Genomic DNA, 22,939 nt, shown 5'->3' on the forward strand with positions numbered 1-22,939 from the left:
TTATAAATTTCTCAAGATCTTCCTTGTATATACCAAGAGCCAAGCTTGTTGAATGTGGCTCACAGAGCTCCCCAGCAGTGTACTAAATATACCCTTCTCACCAATGACAGCAAAGGAGCAGGAGGGAGAAGCAAGAAGATTGTTTTAATAAAAAAAATAAAAATAAAAAAACATTCCTTAAGACCGGAAAGGCTTGAGAAGAAAATAAAAAGAGGAGCAAAGAAGAAACAAAGGTTTTCCTCTGTGGGGCTTTGGCCTGGAGAGAGTTTCATTAACCAAGTGAGGGCATCAGAGAGAACAGAGAAGGCCTCTTGCCCACTCCCCTTTGAACATGAGATGATGGTTTGGGGGACTGCCAAAACTGTATCAGCTTGGAGTGCAGCTACGTCAAAGCAAACTCAGTAGTGCAGCGGGCTAAGAAGAAAGGATATACTGAGATTTACCTTTCCCAAGGTCTGGTTGGGGACCTTGCCAAAGAGCCTACCAGAGAAGCAGTGACATGGTTTTACAGACAGCAATACAAAGGAGCCAACCACTCAGGCTAGGGTCAAAAGGGAGTTAGACACACACCTCATGGTGCTGTTATAGCACCGGCACCGAAATAAGGTGGTCAGCCAGGTTCTGACCAACTGACAAAGAAGCCAGTGTAAAAAGTGACAGCAGCCATACGCTTGAGCCACAACTGCTAGCAGAGCAAACAGCACTGCTAAAAGCCTGCAAAAAGTAGGCATGGGACATCACTCCATAGAGCAGCAGAGGGATGGACATAGCACATTCACACACACACACGTACATGCGTGCGTGCGCGCGCACATATACACACACACACACACACACACACACACACACCACAGATAGAGGAACCAGAGGATGAGCCTCCCAAAGACAAACTCATCATTATGGTAGAAAAAAGCAGAAGTGGCAGACTATCTGAAAAACTGTTGTTTTTTTTTCCAACAGACTGATCACTCCTTCTCACCTGAAAGAGCTCATGATTTAAGGAATGACCACTAGACAAAAATCATTCAATACCACTCTATTTCAAGAATTTGTTAAGGCAGGGGTCACAGCCCCCCAACGGCCCATACATCTCCAAACATGTAATTTGAATTTTAATAGCTTTAAGTGAAGTCTCAACTTTTTCCATTTAGCCACTGACCTCACTACTCCTTATAATCTCACATGTAATTCAGTGAACTGACTTATGTTATGTGCCTGGACCATGGAAGCAATAATTATGTGAGAGTCTGCTTTGAAATTTTAACATAATTTAGATGTTTCTTTCTGCTGAATTTATATGTTGGAAAAAGGAACTCACAAATTAAGAGGTTTTTAAAATTAAGAGGTTTGTGGGGCGCCTGGGTGGCGCAGTCGGTTAAGCGTCCGACTTCAGCCGGGTCACAATCTTGCGGTCCGTGAGTTCGAGCCCCGCGTCAGGCTCTGGGCTGATGGCTCAGAGCCTGGAGCCTGTTTCCGATTCTGTGTCTCTCTCTCTCTCTGCCCCTCCCCCATTCATGCTCTGTCTCTCTCTGTCCCAAAAAATAAATAAATGTTGAAAAAAAAAATTTAAAATTAAGAGGTTTGTAAAATTAGATGGCTGTAAGATTTCTTGGGTGGAACACAAAATGCACCAACCATAAAATAAAGAAATGATAAATTTTTTATCACTGGACTTCATAAAAATTAAATGTCCCTGTTCATCAAAGGGCTCTATTAAGAATATGAATAGACAAACCACAAACTTGGGAGAATATATTCACAAAACATATTAACTAATGATCTGTAGTCACAATATGCAAAGAAATCGGGGCGCCTGGGTGGCTCAGTCGGTTAAGCGTCCAACTTCGGCTCAGGTCACGATCTCGCGGTCCGCGAGTTCGAGCCCCGCGTCGGGCTCTGGGCTGATGGCTCAGAGCCTGGAGCTTGCTTCCGACTCTGTGTCTCCCTCTCTCTCTATCCCTCCCCCGTTCATGCTGTGTCTCTCTCTGTCTCAAAAATAAATAAACGTTAAAAAATTTTTAAAAAAATTAAAAAATAAAAAAAAAACAATATGCAAAGAAATCTTACAATAAAAAGGGTGAAAACCCATTTTTTAAATGGGCATGACAACTGAACAAATGTTTCACAAAAAGAAAATATATAGTGGTCAGTGAGTAGTATATAATATTATCAAGAAAAAGAAAATTAAATACAAAATGAAATACCCTTTCACATCCACAAAAATGGCTAAAATCAAAGACTACAGGGGTGCCTGGGTGGCTTAGTTGATTAAGCAGCCAACTCTTGGTTTTAGCTTAGGTCATGATCTCATGGTTCCTGAGTTCAAGCCTCGCGCTGGGCTCTACATGGACAGAACTGAGCCTGCTTGGGATTTTTCTCTCTCTCCCTGTCTCTCTGCTCCTTCCCCATTCATTCTCTCTCTCTCTCTCTCTCTCTCTCTCTCTCTCTCTCTCTCTCTCTCAAAATACATAAATAAACATTAAAAACGACAACCAAAATCAAATGTTCATGAAAATGTGGAGCATTTCTATATGAGTCCAGAATGATCCAAAATGGTACAACTAGTCTGGAGAGCTATTTGGCAGTTTCTCAGAAAGTTAGCTACATCTACTCAGCAATTTCTCTCCTAAGTATTTGCCCCAAGAGAAACAAAAGCTTATGTCCAAAAGAGACTTGTACAAAAAAATTTATGGCAGCCTTACTCACAAAGCCAAAAACTAGAAACAACCCAAATGCTTATCAACAGTTGTATATTCATACAATGAAATAATACTCAGCAATAGTGGTATATTCATATAATGGAATAATACTCAACCAAAAAAAGGAATGAATTACTGATGCACATGACATTGATAAATCTCAAAAACATTATGCTAAGTGAAAGAAGCCAGACACCAAGAAGTACATACTGCATGATTCCATTTATATAAAACCCAAATATAGGCACTCAATCTATCACATAAGAAATCATGTGGATGATAGGGTGAAAAATGTACTGCAAAGGGACAGAAGGAACTTTCTGGGGAAATGGTAATGTTCTATGTCTTGTTTTGGGTAGTGATTACATGATTACACGATTATCAAAATTTATCAAATACTCAAGATTTTTTTAATATTTATTTATATTTGAGAGAGAGACAGTGTGTGGAAGGTGAAGGGGCAAAGAGAGAGGAAGACACAGAATCTGATGCAGGCTCCAGGCTAGGTTCTGAGCTGTCAGCAAAGAGCCCGACACAGAGCTTGAACTCACGAACCATGAGATCTTGACCTGAACTGAAGTCAGACGCTTAACCAACTTAGCCACTCAGGGGCCCCTCAAACACTAAAGATTTGTACATTCATTATGTCACAATGAAAATATTTATAATTAAAAAGTAGATGGACCTAATTCCATAGGGAATAATGATCATTTTGAGAGAAAAAACTACTAACTTAATGGTTCTAAAAATATATTATTTTTTCCTGATTATACAAGTAATGTTGACATAAATAATTCCAACAGTAGAAAAATGAATTAAGTACAAGAAGTCTCTGTATAAGTGGAAAAGTGTAAGAGATGGAGTAAGAAGAATGTCTACTCTATACACTGCTTGGTAATTTTTTAATGGTATCAGTACATTTTAAAAATATTTTGATTTGCTCTAAAGCTATAGTAATCATTTTGTAAACAAATCATTATTAAAGGCTATTTGTTATAATTTTAAAGATTACATTGAGAGAGAGTAAGCCTTCATTTATCAAAGGGAATATGAATACAAAATAATAATGCTTTATTCTGTAAAAAGTTAACACCAGAAGGAATTGATACAGCTCATTGAATAAAGTAAGTTTATAAAACTTGAATTTCTCAGAGCTGTTGCAAAATTTACCAACTTGAAATACAAGATAAGAGTAATAAAATGAATAAATAATTTGAAATGATAGGGACTTGCAACAAAGCCCTGACAACACCATTAAATGGAGCCTGTAGGAACTCTATAAACCTGTGACAATGATGACAATAACACAGACATCAATGAAAGAGAACAGTCAAAGAGATCAGGAAGAAGAAAGTGATATTTAGGAGGAAAGTGGTGAATCCAGATGAAGAGATTAGATGAAACAAATAGGATTTTGCTTTTGGGGTTATTAGGAAAATGTGGGAGTCTATCTCACAGACAGTATCCTTAAAATATCTCTATTGCATGTACATTATAAGACTATGAATGAAATTAGGCTAGAATGCTATCCATATCATATTAATCGAGTAATTCAGCAGTGCTTCCTCTTTTGTTCAAAGAATCAACAAGGGAGCCCTAAACAGTTATTGTTTATAATAGAAATACTAAAGCAATCTGGTCAGCACACTACTGTCCTGGAAATAGTACACAACATCTGATTGGGTTAGTCTTCCAAACTCACCCATCCACCACCACCCATCACCATAAATCAAGAGGAGTAAAGAATTCACACTCATAAATATGTATTAATGGTAAACTTCAGGAAGAATTTGGTAAGAGATTTGGCAAAATCATTGCTATGCATTTTCTTTCAGAATAATGTGAAAAAGTAAATGGAATAAAATTTCAGACAAGTCCATATTTGTATTCTTTGCTAATGATTGCATGTCAATAACAAGAAATGTACATTAAAAAAAATAACCAACCAGTAACCAACCACTGTTAGTACATGGTAATATTAAACAGAATGATATAGATGAAGTCAAATATTACCTTGTTTCAATCTTTTCTAGCATCCTGCTTATGATTTTGCTGTCACCGTCTTTTTTTTAATGTTTATTTTTGAGAGAGAGACAGAGACAGAGAGAGAGAGAGCATGCCCATGAGGGAGGGGCTGAGAGAGAAGGGAACAGAGGATCCAAAGCAGGCCCTGCACTGACCACAGAGAGCCCGATGCGGGGCTTGAACTCACAAACCACGAGATCATGACCTGAGCCGAAGTCGGATGCTCAACTAACTGAGCCACCCAGGCGCCCCTTTGCTGTGATTCTCACTTTTTACCAGTAATTTTTTTATTTACAGCTATAGCTACAGATAAAATTAAACTATAGCTCCAAAGATAATAGTGCTTTCAAAATCAAAATGCAAAAATGCTTAACGAGTCTATCTGGAGGAGGGAATAGTGGCTGATTAACATTTATTATAAGCCCCATTTCTCCTAGAGGAGGATGATGCACCATGTGCAAAATGGCCTATTTCAGTTTCAAATGTTAGCATCAATCTGCGCCAGAGAGACCCAGTTCCAGAGCCAGCAGTACCCAGGTCTTTTCACGCATCACATCCTGACAGCTGAATCTGTTTTATGGAGTCTTATGCCATATCTTGCTCTTCCTCAATATCTACAATGCCACAAGGACAGATTTCACCTTTCAAAAACATTTGATCTTTTGTTTGGAAGTACATTCCATTTTACTTTAATTAAAAACAAGTCTCTCTTGCAGTGAGAACTGAAAACATTTCTTTCACACTTCCCATTGTCCCCTCTGATGTATAGATTTATCTTGAGTCCTTTCATTTAATCCACTAAAATATAAATGTGTTCACTGTGTAATAGTCATCAACATCAACAGAGCATTTGATTTCCTCTTTTTTTTAATAGACTTTTACCTGAAACACTCTATTTCAATTTAATGATTTGATATTTCCCTTCTGTGGAGTCATATACGTGTTCACTGTGTAATAGTCATCAACATCAACAGAGCATTTGATTTCCTCTTTTTTTTAATAGACTTTTACCTGAAACACTCTATTTCAATTTAATGATTTGATATTTCCCTTCTGTGGAGTCATATATCAACATACAAGATTGAAAAAAAAATGTTAACAAATTGTATTTTCCTTACCAACTCCTTCCATTAAGATAGTGTGGGAAGAAAATGAATCCTCCAATATCTCTCAGTAGTACACATTTGTTGCATGGTTATATAATAACTTCAGAAAGTCTAAAATGAGGTAGTTCTGCATTTGTTCCTCTAGTCTATATTTTCCCATGAGAGAAAAGCTTTGTTACACACAGATGGCTCCAGTTTCTTCATAAGGCAGCTAGGATAGTATTTACTTAAAACCTTACTTTTTCTTGTCTGATGACTGTGTAATTAACATCAGTCCTGTGAAGTTTTAGAAATAAGACTGAGCCTGCAAGTTTCCACAGCCTATCTGGCCTGCTCCCAACTTCGCCCTCTGACTTTACTAATTTGCTGACCAAAATAAGAAAAAGTAATCATCCATTAAATAGGTGGGTTCTTCCCCACTTGACAGTTTCCTGCCTGGTCAATAATTCACAGAGTGAACACTCATTTTTTTCCATTAGTCTCTGAAACATGTTCTAATTTGGAAGTGTGTTATCAAAGAACAATTTAAATTACACTATTTTCACTGTAAATGCAACCAATTATTAAAAATTGGACCCACAGCAGCAAAGGGATGAAAATCTACTATGAGACGCTTTGTTGTAGAGAAACATTTATGATAAGGATAATGAAATTTTTGTAGCGACTTTTAAAAATTGACCTCTGCATAGAGTCTTAGTGCCTTCAAGGTGAGTGGCAATGAACACATATCCTTTCTGTGTTCTTTTCTTTCCCTTTGCAGGGCCGACTTCTTGCAAATTCCCATACTGCAACTTCCCGGTCCAGCTCAAGTTCTTATACCCAATCCGTTTAAACTTCAAACAATCCTTCACTTCAACGCATAACATAATAGTCTTCTAAAAAGTATAACTTAAAACACTGTCCTGTCTCTTCAGGATTATTGTTTACTATAGAAATTAGTGATGCACTTCAGGAAGAATTTGGTAAAGGATATGGTAAATGGAGACCTAGATTTGAGTTAGAAATGTTAAAACTCTGGGGCGCCTAGGTGGCTCAATCGGTTAAGCGTCCGACTTCGGCTCAGGTCATGATCTCATGGTCTGTGAGTTCGAGCCCCACATCAGGCTCTGTGCTGACAGCTCAGAGCCTGGAGTCTGTTTCAGATTCTGTGTCTCCCTCTCTCTCTGACCCTCCCCCGTTCATGCTGTCTCTCCCTGTCTCAAAAATAAATAAATGTTACCAAAAAAAATTAAGAAATGTTAAGTCTAATTAAAATGAGTTCTAATTTCTGACCTTTGAACTTGAAGTAAAAGGATGTGGTAAAGTCATTTGTGTGTTTTCTTTCATAATAATAATGAAACACTAAGTGTACTAAAACCCCACACAAGCCCAAGTTTGGATTCTTTGGACTCAAACTTGGATTCAACAATCCCTTCTTTCAGATATTTTAAAGCATTTCTCCCCTTTACTTGTATATAATGTTTCTTCTTCTATCGTGAAAAGTCCCTCAGTTTTCATTTGAAAGGCAAAAACATAAAGCCTAGAGTCACAATATTTCCCTAAGATGCTTGAATTAAATTATCCATTAAGCATCCTATATAAATTCACTCTGAACATCAGGGGATGCAAAGTATTAACAAAAGCAATAACACTAATACTTACATTTCAACAGAACTTTTGAAAATCAGCCTCTGAAGGAAGAACAAACATATGAATGATAGTATCATAAAATAAGCTGTCTCTCTGGAGTACTCAGACACTTTAAAAGAATCTATATTTATAGTATAATTAGCAATTTGATGAAATATAGGAAGGATACAGCAAACCACATTAGTGAACAAAATGTTCTCCTGCAAAGTCGACAGGTTCAACATTCAGGGACTATCAGAGCACTGCATCTGATTGGTAGCACAGACCAACCATTTTTATATACCTTTTTTATTTTCTTTTTAACAACCTGTCAGTCTCTAGGAAGAGCCCTGCTCATTTACAAGTATATGTCAACACACACAACTCATAGTGAGGATGTTCAGCTACCAATTACTGCTGGAAATTTAAATAAGTTCTAAAAATACAGGTTATGTTCCTCTCTGAAATACTTAATCTATTTGGCACTTTTTCTGGGACATTTAATGGTCCATCAGTACAATATGTTAGACTGTAAGAATACAGAATTACACATAGTGCTTGCCTAGGGGATTCTCTACTTAAATAGACAAGCAAAATAGATTAAATACTAAAACACCGGTTTATGGAAGAACTAATGTGGATCACTACCATTAAGAATGAACATTTATAAAACAGATACACATGCACATATTTATAAAACAGATACACAGCAGTAAATGACAGGATATCTCTCAGTAGAAAACTTTAATAAGAGCAGTGGAACGATCCAAGATCCTTTTGAAAAGGTGATGTTCTGATGAGAGTGTTAAGGATTATCAGGTAGATGAAAAAGATGTTCTGGACATCAGAGGTTACAATAAAATGAACAGTTAATTCAAAGGGAAAAGAGACTAATTTAATTTCAGTAGGAACTAAAGTGACCTTGGAAAGTATCTAGTCTAATCCTCACCCCCACCCCACTGGAACCTTTTTCCTAAAATAGGTCATTTGAACTCTCTTTGAATATTATTAGAAGTGTGTTCATGGAATGGAATGGATAAATGGATGGATAGCTAATTTTAATGACTGAAACAGGTGACTTTAATTTTAATAATATATCTATTTGGCCAATATATCCAGAAATATTATTTCAACATATAATCAATACAAAAGTATTGATATTTTACATTCTTTTTATACTGTCTTAGTACCCTGTATGTATTTTTATACTTGCATTGCATTGCAGTTTGTACTCGCCACATTTCTAGTACTCCATAGCTACTCATGGCTAGTAGCTACTATATTTATAGGATGGCTCAATTCTAGAAAATGGTTCACAAACTTGGCTGAACATCAAAATCACAGAATTTTTTTAAATATAGGTTCCTAGGAGGCACCCCCAGAGATATGGATTTAGTTAGTTTAGGAAGGTCAGGGAGTCATTTTTAACAAGGCAGTCAATAAACCATTGATCATCAGGTTGACATTTGGGAATCACTGCTCTAGAGCAACACAAAATAAATCTAAGTCCCCTTATACATGACTATCCTCCCAATATGTAAATTAAAAAAAAAAAGTCATATCTCCACTATCTTTTATTGTCCAGGCTAAAAATTCTGAATTCCAAGCTCTTTCAATCATTCCTCATCTGACATGGTTTCCAAAGCTTTCAACTACCTGGTTGCTTTCCTCTGGACGTACTCCAGTTTGGTTTATTTGCAGTAGTGAGAAGTACTACAGCATAGATAATCCAAATTAATCCTTATTTGCCTTTTAAATGTTTCTCAGTACTTTTCAAATGAATACGAGCACCTCTGCTAAATGCTGAATTCACAATACTTCAGACTCAAATTGTAAACTCTCACTGTCAACAACCATAGGGATGTCTACGTTCTTCAACATGCTTATATTTCCTCTGCACCACACTCTATTTTAGAATGCAGAAGAGACCTCTCAGAATAATTCAGAGAACTAAGTTAAGCAGAACTACCTTTTCTCCATGTCTTTCAACCTTCTTACCTTTTCCCGTGACTAAAGAAGAAAGTAGTAGGTGTTTTGACTCAAAAGAAGAGTTCTTTAGCCTTCTTTAAAGTTACATAAATATAAAACATAACAATGTCACCCCAAAAAAATCAGATCTGCAGTGAATACTTGGACTCAATTCAATGCCACAAATATTCACTTACCGGTATTTGCCTGAGCACATTATATGCTGCCATGATAGGACACTACAAGAAGAAACAAGACTTAAAGAGATCACAAACTAGTCAGCAAAATAAATACATCCATGGGACAAATTTTCATGGAGTTCTTACTGTATGCTAGACAGTTGGGTTACATATCAGTGAATAAAGCATTCAAAAATCCCTGTTCTTATTGAGCTTAATTTCTAGCAGGAGAGACAGATGATAAACAAATTATAGCAAATGATATATAAGTGTATTACATAGCATGTTAGATGATAAATGCTATGAACACTAACAAATCAGAACAAGGAGTATCAAGAGTACTTGTGAGGTATAGGACTACCTGAAATTTTACTCAGTGGTAAAAGTAGGCCTTATTTTAAAAAACTGATATTAGATGGGGCGCCTGGGTGGCGCAGTCGGTTAAGCGTCCGACTTCAGCCAGGTCACGATCTCGCGGTCCGGGAGTTCGAGCCCCACGTCAGGCTCTGGGCTGATGGCTCAGAGCCTGGAGCCTGCTTCCGATTCTGTGTCTCCCTCTCTCTCTGCCCCTCCCCCGTTCATGCTCTGTCTCTCTCTGTCCCAAAAATAAATAAACGTTGAAAAAAAAAAACTTAAAAAAAAAAAACCTGATATTAGAGAAAACATTTGAAGGATAGAGGAAAACATGCAGATATATGGGGGGGGGGGGGAGAATTCCAGGCAAACAGCCAGTGCAAAGGCCCTGAGGCAGAAGAGTAACTGGCCTGTTTGAGGAACAGCAAGGAAGCCGGTGGAGTTAAAGCAATGTGAGCAAAGGGAGGGATGAACTGATTAGGCCGGAAAAGTAATGGGGTGGTGGAATTGATCATGCAGGTCTTTGTAGGGCATAATAAGAACTTCATCTTTTGAGTGAAATGAAGAACCACTGAATGGGACAAGCCAGTAACATGATATGCATTGCATTTTTAAAAGATTGCTCTGGGAGTGCCAGGGTGGTTCAGTGAGTTAAGCGTCCAACTCTTGATTTTAGCTCAGGTCATAATCTCACAGTTCCTGAGATAGAGCCCTGGGTCAGGATCTCTGCTGACAGCACAGAGCCTGCTTGGGATTCTCTCTCCCCTCTCTCTGCACCCCTCACTGGCAAAATAAATAAATAAACATTTAAAAAATAAAAATAATAAAAGATCACTCTGGCAACTCTGTTGAGAACAGCCTACAGAGGAGCAAAAGCATAAGCAGGAAGACCACATAAGAGCCTACCGCAGTAATCCAGCGTATAGTGGCGGCTTGGATCAGGAAAGTGGTAACAACAAAAAGAAAACTGCTCAGATTTTTTTACATAAAAACAAGAAAGCTTTAATAAATTAATACAGTGAGATGGTTGTTTTAATAGAAGATGCTAAGAGAACACAGAGGAAGAAACAACAATTCCACCAAAGGAAGGATTTGTAGTCAAAGTGACAGCTTAGCTGACTCCTGAATAATATGTAAAAGGAAATAAAATCAGGAAGAACCAGAGAAGGAACTGGCATAGAGTTGTTGGTGGCCAGAAGAAACATAGAGCATGACCAGTTCCCTAGGGATCTTACAGTCTTAATAGGGAAACAATACAGCAAGTCACTCAAGACCAGGGTCTCAGGGGGCCACTGGGATAAAAATTTGACACAGGGACTCTGGACTATAGAAATAAAGAATATATGCCAGCAAGATACTCAAGAGAAGAAGCCAAAGAAGTAGCAGGAAATGGAAGGAAAGTGACCCCAATTCACAGAGGATCCACAAGACCACCCCAACAGTTCTGTCAACATTAACACTGGCTCCTGGGCTAACGTTGAAGACTCCTGAAATATTATCCTCCACCACCAGTTCCCACCTTGCCGAGGAAAGCCAAGCTTACCCCAACAGAGCCAAGTAATGCCCCCATCATGTCGTTTGTTCCTCAGAACTGCTAACACTTGTCACAACTCAAACACTAAGCTAAACTTTCAATATGCCGAGAAAGTAGTGTGTTTGGGTGCCTACAGAGGAGCTATGCTATGAATCTTCTTTTGTGGGTTTTCTCTCTGGTCCCCCCACTTCTGAACAGTGGTGCAACAGGGCAAATTACACTCCTTCCTCTCCAAATCTGCCATGTGTTCTCATTCCTCTCCACCCACATCTGCATATTCTCTTCCACCCATAGAACCAAGACAGCAAAAACAGAACAGAAGATGTTTCAGGGCCGGTTTCTCCCCCACTTCAGTTTACCTTCATGTGTCTTCTCTGCCTCATATGAAAATCACTTCACCTCAGCTCCCTCACAAAACCCACCTCTTCTACCAGGAAGCCCCTAAAATAATCCAAGGAGCATGGTTTGCTGCTAAGCTAATTCAAAAATCAAAAAAAATACTTAACGTACATTAGATGTTTGGTAAATGTCAGACACAGTTTCATCCACAATCTATCTACACATCAACTCTAAGAAGTAGTGCTGCTTTTATCTCAGAGATTAGTTAAGGAACAAGATCAAGGTCATGCAACTAGTGAACAAAGGATTCAAACACAACATGTCCAGCTCTGGAGTCCATGGACCCAACTACTACTGCGTCTCACTATGAATTTACAGTCCCTTCCATCATTTCTTCCCTATGTCCAGGCCATTAGAGTATGACTTTTCAGAGCAGTGGTCTGCTGTCCTCATTCTAAATCCTCCCTTTGTAGGGAAAGATATGTGGTTGCCTGGGTTCCCCATCCTTTCCCCAGAATGAAGAACGTCAGCAGAGGCACCATTAAGAATGACTCGGTAAACAATTGTCCGAGGGCCCAATGGCTGGCAGCAGGCCAAACAGGAAAGGGAAGAGTCAGGCTCCACTTTTCTTCCCACCAGCTCTCTCCCTAGTTCTTTTTAATTACAGTGGCCCATTTCTGAGTTTCAACAAATGAGTTTACAGAGTGAAACAAAAGTATCCACTAATAAAGCATTTGCTTATAAAATGAGTTTGCACATATATCTACCTCTTCAATGTTGATTCTAACTGAAACCTAGCTAGCAAAAGATGAAAATTTTCACAGAGTCTATAAAAAACCATGTGAGAAAAGTGCTCAAATGACACACAAAGGCACTAACTTCTGGTGGTCTGACACAGGTAGATAAAAATAAAAAATAAAAATTTTACCATTATGACAAACATCAAAACATAATGGTTTTGCATTAAAAGGATAAAGAGAGAGCCTTCACATGTTTTTGCAAACACACACACACACACACACACACACACACACACCACTTGATTTTGCTCTATTTGCTCTGTTTTTAACTCAGTTAAATGATTACATACACTCTGCCATATATACACTGAGACATATAATTGTCATAGTTTTTAGCTTCATTCTTTAAGATAAAGTCCCAAACTTTCTTCTTCAGTATTTTTTTTATTTTTTTTATATATGAAATTTATTGTCAAATTGGTTTCCATACAACACCCAGTGCTCATCCCAAAAGATGCCCTCTTCAATGCCCATCATCTTCTTCACTATTTATAATTAAGTCTCAGTTCCTATTTTACCTCCTCTAATATTTTATGTAAACATCCCCCCCATTATACTGTGTGCCCCATTCTTATACACAAAAGCACTGCAGTAAAAAACAAAACAAACAAACAAAAACAACTAATAGAATTGAAGTAAAATCAACAGGAGACATATCACACTGTAAGGCCTTAGTGTCTGATACCTAAGTTATCAGTTAGCAGGTATTGAATTAGAGGCAGGTATTAACAAGAATGGGAAAGAGGGTAGGTGTCTGCAAGACTGGACCAACATGAGGACAAGGAGCCAGTGGGAGATGGAATAAAGGAAAAGAAAGGTGGAGGCTCTTCACTTTAACTGCTATCCAGGGTATGCCTCAGCCATGACATTCAAAGTCATCCACTTGTTGGAGATTGTCAAGACTGCTCCAGCTCCTCCCAAACCAAACCTAGTTGGCATCCCACAGAAATCCCTGGCACTTTGATAAAGACTATCAGTTATGCTTGCGCCTGCCCATAATTATGCCTACCACACTCACTGGGTGCCAAACACCATGCTAAGTGTTATCCATTCTGCTTCTAAAATATTCATGCTAATTTCCCCCCTCCACTTCTGAATTAACCTTTTGAGGGAGGAAGGGTCTATTTTTAAAAAATAAATACAATCGGGGCACCTGGGTGGCTCAGGTCATGATCTCGCGGTCCGTGAGTTCGAGCCCCGCGTCGGGCTCTGTGCTGACCTGCTCAGAGCCTGGAGCCTGTTTCAGATTCTGTGTCTCCCTCTCTCTCTGACCCTCCCCCGTTCATGCTCTGTCTCTCTCTGTCTCAAAAATAAATAAACGTTAAAAAAAAATTTTTTTAAATAAATACAATCAAAAAGCCTGGTGCTTGATTTTGTTCTTTGCTCCCAGAATGATCTCACAGCTAAGCGATGGAGAGAATTTCTTAAAGACTCAGCATTCAGTATGAAGCCTCTGACTTTACACGTTAAGAAATTATTTTAATTTTTTCTAACGTTTATTTATTTTTGAGAGAGAGAGCGAGTGAGTGAGCGAGCAGGGGAGGGGCAGAGAGAGAGGGAGGCACAGACTCTGAAGCAGGCTCCAAGCTCCGCCCTGTCAACACAGAGCCCCCTGAGGGCATCAAACTCACAAACCATGAGGTTATGACCTGAGCCTAAGTCAGACGCTTAACCAACTGAGCCACCCAGATGCCCCAGAAACTATTTTAAACTACAAATGACTAACATAACTTTAACCAGCTAATTCAAGTTTCCAACAACCCTACAAACACACTCTCATGCATAGTAGAGAGAGGGCTCAAAATAAAATTTAATTCAGTTACAAAACAAATGGATGCTAATGTTTAACATATATATTAGTTTCCTATGGTTGCTGTAACATATCACTTTAATGACTGAATCAATGCAAATTTATTATTTCACAGTTCTGAGGGTCAGAAGTCCAAAATGAATTCATTAGGCTAAAATCAAGGTGTTTGCAGGGCTGTGTTTCTCCTAGAAGTTCTAAAAGAAAAATCCTTTTTTTTTTTTTTTTTTTTTTTTTTTTGCTTTTTATAGCTTCTAGGAGCTTCCCACATTCCTTGGCTCACAACCAGCTTCCAACTTCAAAACCAGCAATGACCTATCAAGTCTTTCTCACAATGCATCACACTGACACTGATGCCTCTACCTCCCTCTTCCATAAGTTAAGGTATCCTTACGATTACATGGGACCCACTCAAATAATCCAGGATAATCTCCATATTTGACGTCACCTGATTAGCAACCTTAACTACTTCTTTTTTTAAAATGTTGGTTTATTTTGAGAGAGAGCAAGTGCACATGAGCTGAGGAGGGGCAGTGAGAGACAGAGAGAGAGAGAGAGAGAGAGAATCCCAAGCAGACTCAGCACAGAGCCCAACTTGGGGCTTGAACCCATGAACCGTGAGATCATGACCTGAGCCAAAATAAAGAGTCAGACGCTTAACCAGTTGAGCCACCCGGACGCCCTACCAACCTTAATTGCTTTTGTAACCTTAATACCCCCCTTGCCAAGTAACATACTATATTTACAGGTTCTGAGGGTTTAGTATGTAAACGGTTGGGAGACCGTTATTCAGCCTACAACAGCCCGTCTTTCACACCCAAAGATTCATATGCATCCCACATGCAAAATACATTCACTCTATCCAAAAGTCCCCAAGGTCTCAACTCAGTAGAATATCAACTCGAAGTTTAAATCTGGTCTAAATCTTATCAATTCAAAAGCCCCAAATGTCAACACCTAAATCAGGTACAAATGAGGCCTTGGGTACCATCCATCCCGAGGCACAGTTCCTCTCCATCTGTGAACCTGTCAAGCTCAAGAAACAAGATGTCTGCTCCCAAAATACAATGGTGCAATAGACATGGGATAATAATTATAGACATTCCCATGCAAAAAGAGAGAAAATAGAAGTTTAAAAATTAGACATCAGACTCATGCAACTTTGAAATCCAGCTAGGCAAATTATATTTGATTTCAAAGTCTAGGAATAATCCTCTGTGGTCCTTGGCTCCACCCTCTGGGATCTCAGCTGTGCCTTCTGGGCTCTCAGTTGTACCCTCTTAGTCAACCTTATTTTTTAATAAAAGGTGGTTCGTGTTTGCAGCTGAGTAGATTAATCAGCTTGTTTCTTGCTTGTAGAATTTTAGGGATCAACAACCTTCTTTTACTACATCCTCACTTCCCTTTTCAGGCCCAGCCAGTTGCATTTTTGCTGGTATAGTATTCTCAAGAACCACATGGGTCCCCCCATATGTGTCATGGTGATTTACTCCATTAGACAAGAGGCTCCTCCACAAATATTTCTTGGCTACATTTATCTTTGTAACTGGCTTCTGCTGAGATGTTTGAGGGAATCCATGAGTTGCATGTTCAATTTCTTCAAAGAGCCCTCTATGTGACTGAATACTCTGACCTTACTTCTGAGACCCTAGCAAAAGGTTTTCCCTAGAAAACCATAGGCTTCCTCGCCAAGGCAGGCATTCCTGACAATGAATCTCCTCACTTTAGCATCATTTTCAATCTGGGAGGCTGAGAATTTCCCAAATATCAAGTTCTGGTTTCATTCTGCTTAATAGTTTTTCCTTCAATCTGCCTCTCTCCTCTCACTTTTTACTAGAGGAAGCAGTACGAAAAACCCAGGCTGCACCTTCAATAATATGCACATAAATCACCTCAGCTAAATACCTAAGTTCATATTTACAAGCTTTACTTTGCACATAACTGCAGGACACAATTTAGCTAAGCTTTCTGCCACTATATAACAAGGATCCCCTTTCCTCCAGTTTGCAATAGCATGTTCCTGATTTCTATCTAAGCTCCCAGGGGCAAGTGTCTTTAACGTCCACATAACCAACAGTTCATGACAATTTAAGAATTCTCTAAGGTGATTTAGGATTTCTCTATCACACTCTTCATTTTCTTCTAAATCCTTCCTAGTAGAGTTGCCATCACCATATTGTTCCTAACAGTCTATTCAAGACAGTCTAGGTTTTCCTATAATGCTCTTCAAAATTCTTCGAGTCTATGCCCATTTCCCAATTGCAAAGCCACTTCCACATTTTTGGGTATTTCTTACAGCAGCCCCCACGTCCACATATCAAAATCTGTACTAGTTTCCTATTGCTGCTATAAAAAATCACCACAAGCTTAGTGACTTCAGTCAACACAATTTATTATCTCACAGTTCTGGAGGTCAGAAATGGGCTAAAATCAAGTGTCAGCAGCGCTGGACACTCTAAGGGAAAATCCATTTTCTTGCCTTTTTCACCTTCTCAGGACTGCCCACACTCTTTGGCTCATGGCCTACTTTTATCTTCAAAGGCAGCAATGGCAGGTTGAGTCATTCTCTCATTGCATCACTGACACTGACTCTTCTAGCTCCCTCTTCCAGATCTAAAGGACATTTGTGATTACATGGGGACTAACCATAGAATCCAGAATAGTTCTTACCCTAAGGTCAGTTGATTACCAACCGCAACTCTACATACATCTTAATTTCCTCTTGACAGGTAACATAACACAGTATCAGGTTCCTAGTATTAGGACATGAACATCTTTGAGGAAGCATTATTCTGCCTACCACAATATATCTTTATGTAATGACAAATTTTCAATTCTCTTCTATTAACATGGCTTACCCTGTAATCTGGTCTCTGCTCTCTTCATTTGTGATCATTTCATATCACAACCATATGCTTCCACTACTCTGAATTTCTTCCATTTTTTTTCAAATGCACAATGCTCATTCCAGGCTTGGGATCTTGGTTCATGCTATTTCCTTTGTCTCTGTGATTCTCCCTCTCTGAATCCCCATAGCCCCTCTTCTACAGACTAAGTATCCTTCAGCTATCAGCTTAAATGACTCTTCTTCAAAGATAGTCTCCCTGATCCTGTGACTCCCTAGATAATAGATTCCCATTGCACTCTTAGTTTTTCTTCATAGCATTTACCTTAACAGTGATTAAATTATTATCCATGTAAATATTTATTTAATGACTATCTTTAAGACACTCTGAAAGTAAAGTTCTAACTTATTCCTTTGCTTCATGCCTAACACCTAGCAGAATACAACTGCACAACAAAAATTTATTTAAATGAATAAACATATCTCCTTTAATCCCGATAACAACATTAATTTTATAATTGAGGGTGCTGAAATTCAGAGAAATTGAGTAACTTCACCATAGTAAAACAACTAATGAGATTCCACTTGGGTCTATCTTGACTTCTAAGCCCATCTCTTTGTCACTGTGTTATTCTATTCTATTGGGGCACCAATGACCACTGTCCCTAGTCCATGGATGTCCACTGACCATCATATTGACAAATACTCATTGCAAGCTTGCTTTCCTTAATGCAGCTACCTTTACCTAATAAAGTCAATGGCCTAACACCAAATGCCCAATTTCAGTCCTGTTTTTAAATACTGACCTAAGAGTAGGCTTGTGGACGTTTTTTTCCCTTTAAAATCTTAAAGTTCTTTAAAAAAAATAACTACTAAGCTTATTTTTAAATTACCAACTCAGGAAGAAAATATGCTTTGATTTTATCTTACTTCTCTTGCGGGGATTAATGATATCATAAAATCTGTGAACACCTTAAAAGAAATTTTATTAAACCAACAGATGAAACTATCAACTTTGGGAATCTGGCCAAAGAAAGTGTTAAAACCAAAGATCTAAAAATCATGCTAACATTGCTAGAAAGTGCTAGAACTGTGTTTCTTATGCTCTCTTTCTTGGTCTCCCATGTACAGAGAAGAAAGAACATTATCATTACAAATATTTCCTAGACTTTAAACAAGGTAAGTAGGTAGAATTCTATCGACAATTACACTAGTCCTTAAGATTTCAGAACTCTTTACAAGCCTTCAGAGGTCTTTTTCATTGTCAGCATTCAGTCCTCTATTTTTTAAAAATGTAATATATTTTTGTGGCTATGAGTCAGACTGAAGCTAGAAATACTTAGATTTTGATGTAGATTCCAAACTGTTGCTTGGATACTTTTTCCTTTTGAAAATGATTATAACTGGCACACATAAAAAGCCACATTTATTAAAGGATGATCTAATTTAGCATCTTCTTACTTCAATTTCCAATCCAGCTACAAATCAAATTTCAACAACAACAAAACAATTTTAGTGATACTAAATTTTTAGTGATACAGTTGCTATTATGATAAAAACCAGCTATGACTTGGAAATATATTCCCACTTGCTTTTATTATCATATATAATAAAATATAATTATTAATATAGATTCATATTGCACAATAATTTACAAAAGTTATTTATAGTTTCAAAAAGCACTGAATTACAAGCATCTTAAATAGCACCACAGAGAATAATGAAGTAGTCAAAAGGAGAAGCAGTATTAAATGAGCAAAAATCATTGGGAAATTATATGCTGAGATTTCTTTATTTTAAAGCTAAGAGACAAAAGAAGATGGTTTTATTTTTATCACTGCAGGAGAAATTTAATGGTTCAAAATCTCTTCCATCTATACAGAACATATTTGATAGCACAAAGTAACTTATCTGATAGGTTCATGTGAAATCTGAGAGCATCTCACAAGTTTTGTAATTTGTTACCATCCTGCTATGATATTTGACACACTATACGAAAATATCTGCAACACCCTCAATTGACCATAAATCAAATCCATCAAATCTTCAGAGTCTAAAAGCTTTTGTCTCTCTAAAAGCCATGGAATTCCTGTGAAGCAGTAGGAGTTAGAAGTGGCTTCTTAACAATATTTTCTAATAGCAGAGAAAAGATATTTCCAAGGTAATGCAGAACTACCAAGCAGAGCCAAAGATCCACCTGTTGTCAATTGATAATCTAAATCTCAGAATAAAAGAAGTTAGTAGAGCATAATCAATAGATCAGTAACATATGCCTACTGAGAACACAGCAGGTAGCAAATACTTGCTGATTGATTGGCTATATGAAATAAAGCTCATAATTTGGCAGGAAATGAAATTTTACATCTTCAGTTCTCAAAAACTAGATTTGTTAGGCATTTACTCAGTGCAGGGCTTAGTACCAACAAGGAAATAAAATCATTCATTGATATGCATTGATAAGTAGTTACAATGGACAATTCATTTGCAACACAATGCCTACCTTGATGAACTGGCAATTTAAATAAAGATGAATACTAAATATTGCTTTAAAAAAAGTAACCAGGAAAAGATATTTGTGCCTTGAGACTATTTCCTAGAAATTGTCTAATTGTCTAGCATGAGAACATAAAATCACAGTCCTGAAGGTTTCTAGTTGTGACAGCTCAGATACTCTTCTGAGAAAACTAAGAACACTAGTATAATTTAAAGGAGCTTTGGAAATTTTAAGGGCACTTCAACATCATTTGTTTATTAGGAGCGTTAGCTTCTGTAAAGCTTTTCAGTTACTCAAATTAGCAGTCCTGAAATAACTTCGCTTCCAGTTCACAGGGACTGAAAATCAGAGGTTTTAAAAAGAAGAAAAAAGGAAGAAAAAACCAGAAGCTTATCCCTAATGACACTTCTCTTCCACTTTGTGAATTTTGCTGACAGTCTAGTTTTATTTCCTTTATTAGATTTAGTCATTCTTTTTAAAGGATTTGATAGCTAGGCTGCACCTCTACCCCTCCCCCCAAAAGACGTTTCAGTAAATAAAACATCATCACAAATATTTATCACAATAGAAATAGTTAGTGGGCTCACCATAATTAAAACAGAAAATTACATTTTTTATAAGAGTAAGCTTGTTTTAAATAACTGCAGCACATGTCAATTTCCTCCTTTTCCCGTTGTAAGCTTTAGTGCTACTGTCCATGGTGACACATACTGGCTATGTCAGGCAACAACACCACTACAGAGACATTCAAGTTTTATTTTATTTCTGTTTCTTGGTGGCAGATTTGCTGAAGTGGTTTTATTTTGCACATCCAACTCTTTAGTAATTATGAAGCCATGGCACCAAAATCACACAAGAAAACTCAGGGTGGCTAGCTTAGTCAGTTCATCAGCTATGTTACACCAAACTTCATTTCTCTTTTGCCTTCATCTGTACTTCACCATATATGAAACGAATCTTTCTGTATGTGTTTAGCTACCTTTTAGAATCTCATATTACATCTTTCCACAAATCAAGCAATATTCAAAACTTTGGTAAATCAAAGGTGACAGCTTGATGTATTGGAATTTGCTTCAAACTATACTTTTATATATAAATTATAATGTAGACATTCGTGTATGGCCAACGTCCACTGACTTAAAAGAAAAGTTTTATTATATTAAGTATACAATTAATGGTGATACAAGATATACCTTTGAATTAAAATTTATTTGAAAGATTTTCAAAATTATATTTAAGAGAATATTATTCTTTCTCTTGACATTGTTAGAGTAGAATCGTGATCTTTCAATAAGAAATCGTTTTACATATAGTATGTTTGTGATATACAGTAGATAAAATTATTGAGAGGTATTCATTTTTCCAGAAAGCTACTCCACATAAAGAAATTCTTCCCAACCAGGCACCATTGTACCTGGAACTTTCAGAGAGCAGTGTCTTAACTAAGATTAAGCTATCCTATTTTCTACCTAAATCAATTTCACCCAAATGAGGCGTTTGTGCTATAATTCATTGTTCCCCAGACTCTAAAATCAACCATCTGCCATCGGAGTTTCTGTACAGTAATTAAGGAACTATCCATCAGAACTGGCAAGAGTACAAAGTAAGGAGGTGGGGGCGGGAGGGGAGAAAAACCAAACCACTTAAAAAGAGATGGAAGGTGTGTGTCTGTCACGTTAACCCCTCCATATCTCAGGTCCAGATTACTGTCATCATCCATGAGGCAATACAGAAGTTAGGAGGAGCTGCGAGGCCAACTCCCTCCTGGGTTATCGGAACTGAAACCGCACTGGGGACTCGGCGCACACTCCATACCTTGAAAGAGAAAGGCTTTCGTCCCATTATGCAGCCCGGGGACCTGGCGCACTCCAGTCGTGGACTCCCCAAGTTCTAACTCTGTTAAGACGTCAATCTGTAGAGAGGGGTCCACACCAAGCCCCCAAACTGGTGGGAGGGTGGGGGAGAAAGAAAAACCTCCATCAAAATGCAAGCCTCTTCCTCCAGGGCAGCAAAGAACAGAGTCTAAGAGATAATAATTGGGAACTGATGAGGGAGGCGACTCCCTCCTCCGCCGTGCGAAGCCTTACCTGAGATCAGCAGCCAAGCTTTAAATAGCGGAGCACCCAGTCCCATTTCCCTGACCTACTTTAAACCCCTCTCGGTGCAAAGTTCCCCCTCGGCCCTCAGACCCCGGGCTAGGGGTGTGACCCGCCCTAGCGTCTCCAAGGCAAGCACAGAAAAATCCAAATGCAAACCCACCCCCTACTCCAAGCTTCCCACTCCAGACCTACTTCGGATTGAGGAAAAGCAAGGCGTCCCCAACCAGCTCCGGCTGCCCCCAGGCGGGGGCCATCCCATCCCCCGCCCCATCTCTGGGCCACTCACCTGCTCCGAGACCGAAGATCAAACAGAATGTTCTCAGTAAGACCCGAGACTCCATGGTGTGGATCTGCTCAGTCCATCGTCTCCCTCTTTAAAAATAAAAATAAAAATAAAAATCGAAGAGGTTCTCGGAATCAAGCGGGAAAATAGCGTTTGTGTCTCCTGCCGCTGCCTCGCATTTACTGATTAGTAGGATTAATATGAATTGGTTCCCTAAGAAAAAAATGGGAGGACACCCCAGGCACGTGAAGAACTTGGACCCTCCAATGCGCACATCATTCCCACACGCAGAGCCGAGGCGGCAGCGCCGGCAGAGCCAGGGGCCCAGAGGGAGGGGTCGGGCTCGCCCGGGGGCTGCTCCGCCGGGGAATTAGCTCCGGAGCTGAATAAAAGCAGCCGAAGTCACGACACCCCCAGAGGAAGGGAGGCGGCCCCAAGAAAGCCGGGGGTGAGGCTGCCCCGCACCCGCCCGTCTTCCCCACCGCGCGAACCTGTTGTAAAAGCAGAGACAATGGAGAGAGCGCCGGAGACGCGCGGAGGAGAGACGGCTCCCCCGGAGCGGGAGGGGCAGGCCCGGGGAGGCGGGGAGACCAGGAGTGGGGAGGGACCGCCGAGGGCGAGGCCAGGCGCTCCGCGTCCCTCTCCAGCACGGGGCTCCTTGGTCTCCAAGCCCCGTCTAGCGAGCCCCGGAGCTGCTGCAGCCCCGCCCTCCTATCCCCCCCCCCCCCCCCCGCCCTCACTCGCTGGCCCCGGGGAAGCTAACCTCCTTTCGGGATCGAAAGATCTAAATTCAAGGTGC

At 39.1% G+C, this 22,939-nt stretch overlaps 1 protein-coding gene across 1 annotated transcript in view; it reads right to left on the bottom strand.

The window, feature by feature from the left end:
* The window catches only part of NELL2 (neural EGFL like 2), a 335,790-nt gene extending 313,170 nt beyond the window's left edge, over window positions 1-22,620 (bottom strand). Inside the window, 2 exon segments of the mRNA XM_030322242.1 lie at window positions 21,574-21,702; window positions 22,144-22,620. Of these exon segments, the coding sequence (XP_030178102.1) occupies window positions 21,574-21,702; window positions 22,144-22,198 (184 nt within the window). The 5' untranslated portion in view covers window positions 22,199-22,620.
* Between the last annotated feature and the right edge of the window lie 319 nt (window positions 22,621-22,939).

Source organism: Lynx canadensis, chromosome B4 (assembly GCF_007474595.2).
Source record: "Lynx canadensis isolate LIC74 chromosome B4, mLynCan4.pri.v2, whole genome shotgun sequence".
NCBI classification, from domain to species: domain Eukaryota; kingdom Metazoa; phylum Chordata; class Mammalia; order Carnivora; family Felidae; genus Lynx; species Lynx canadensis.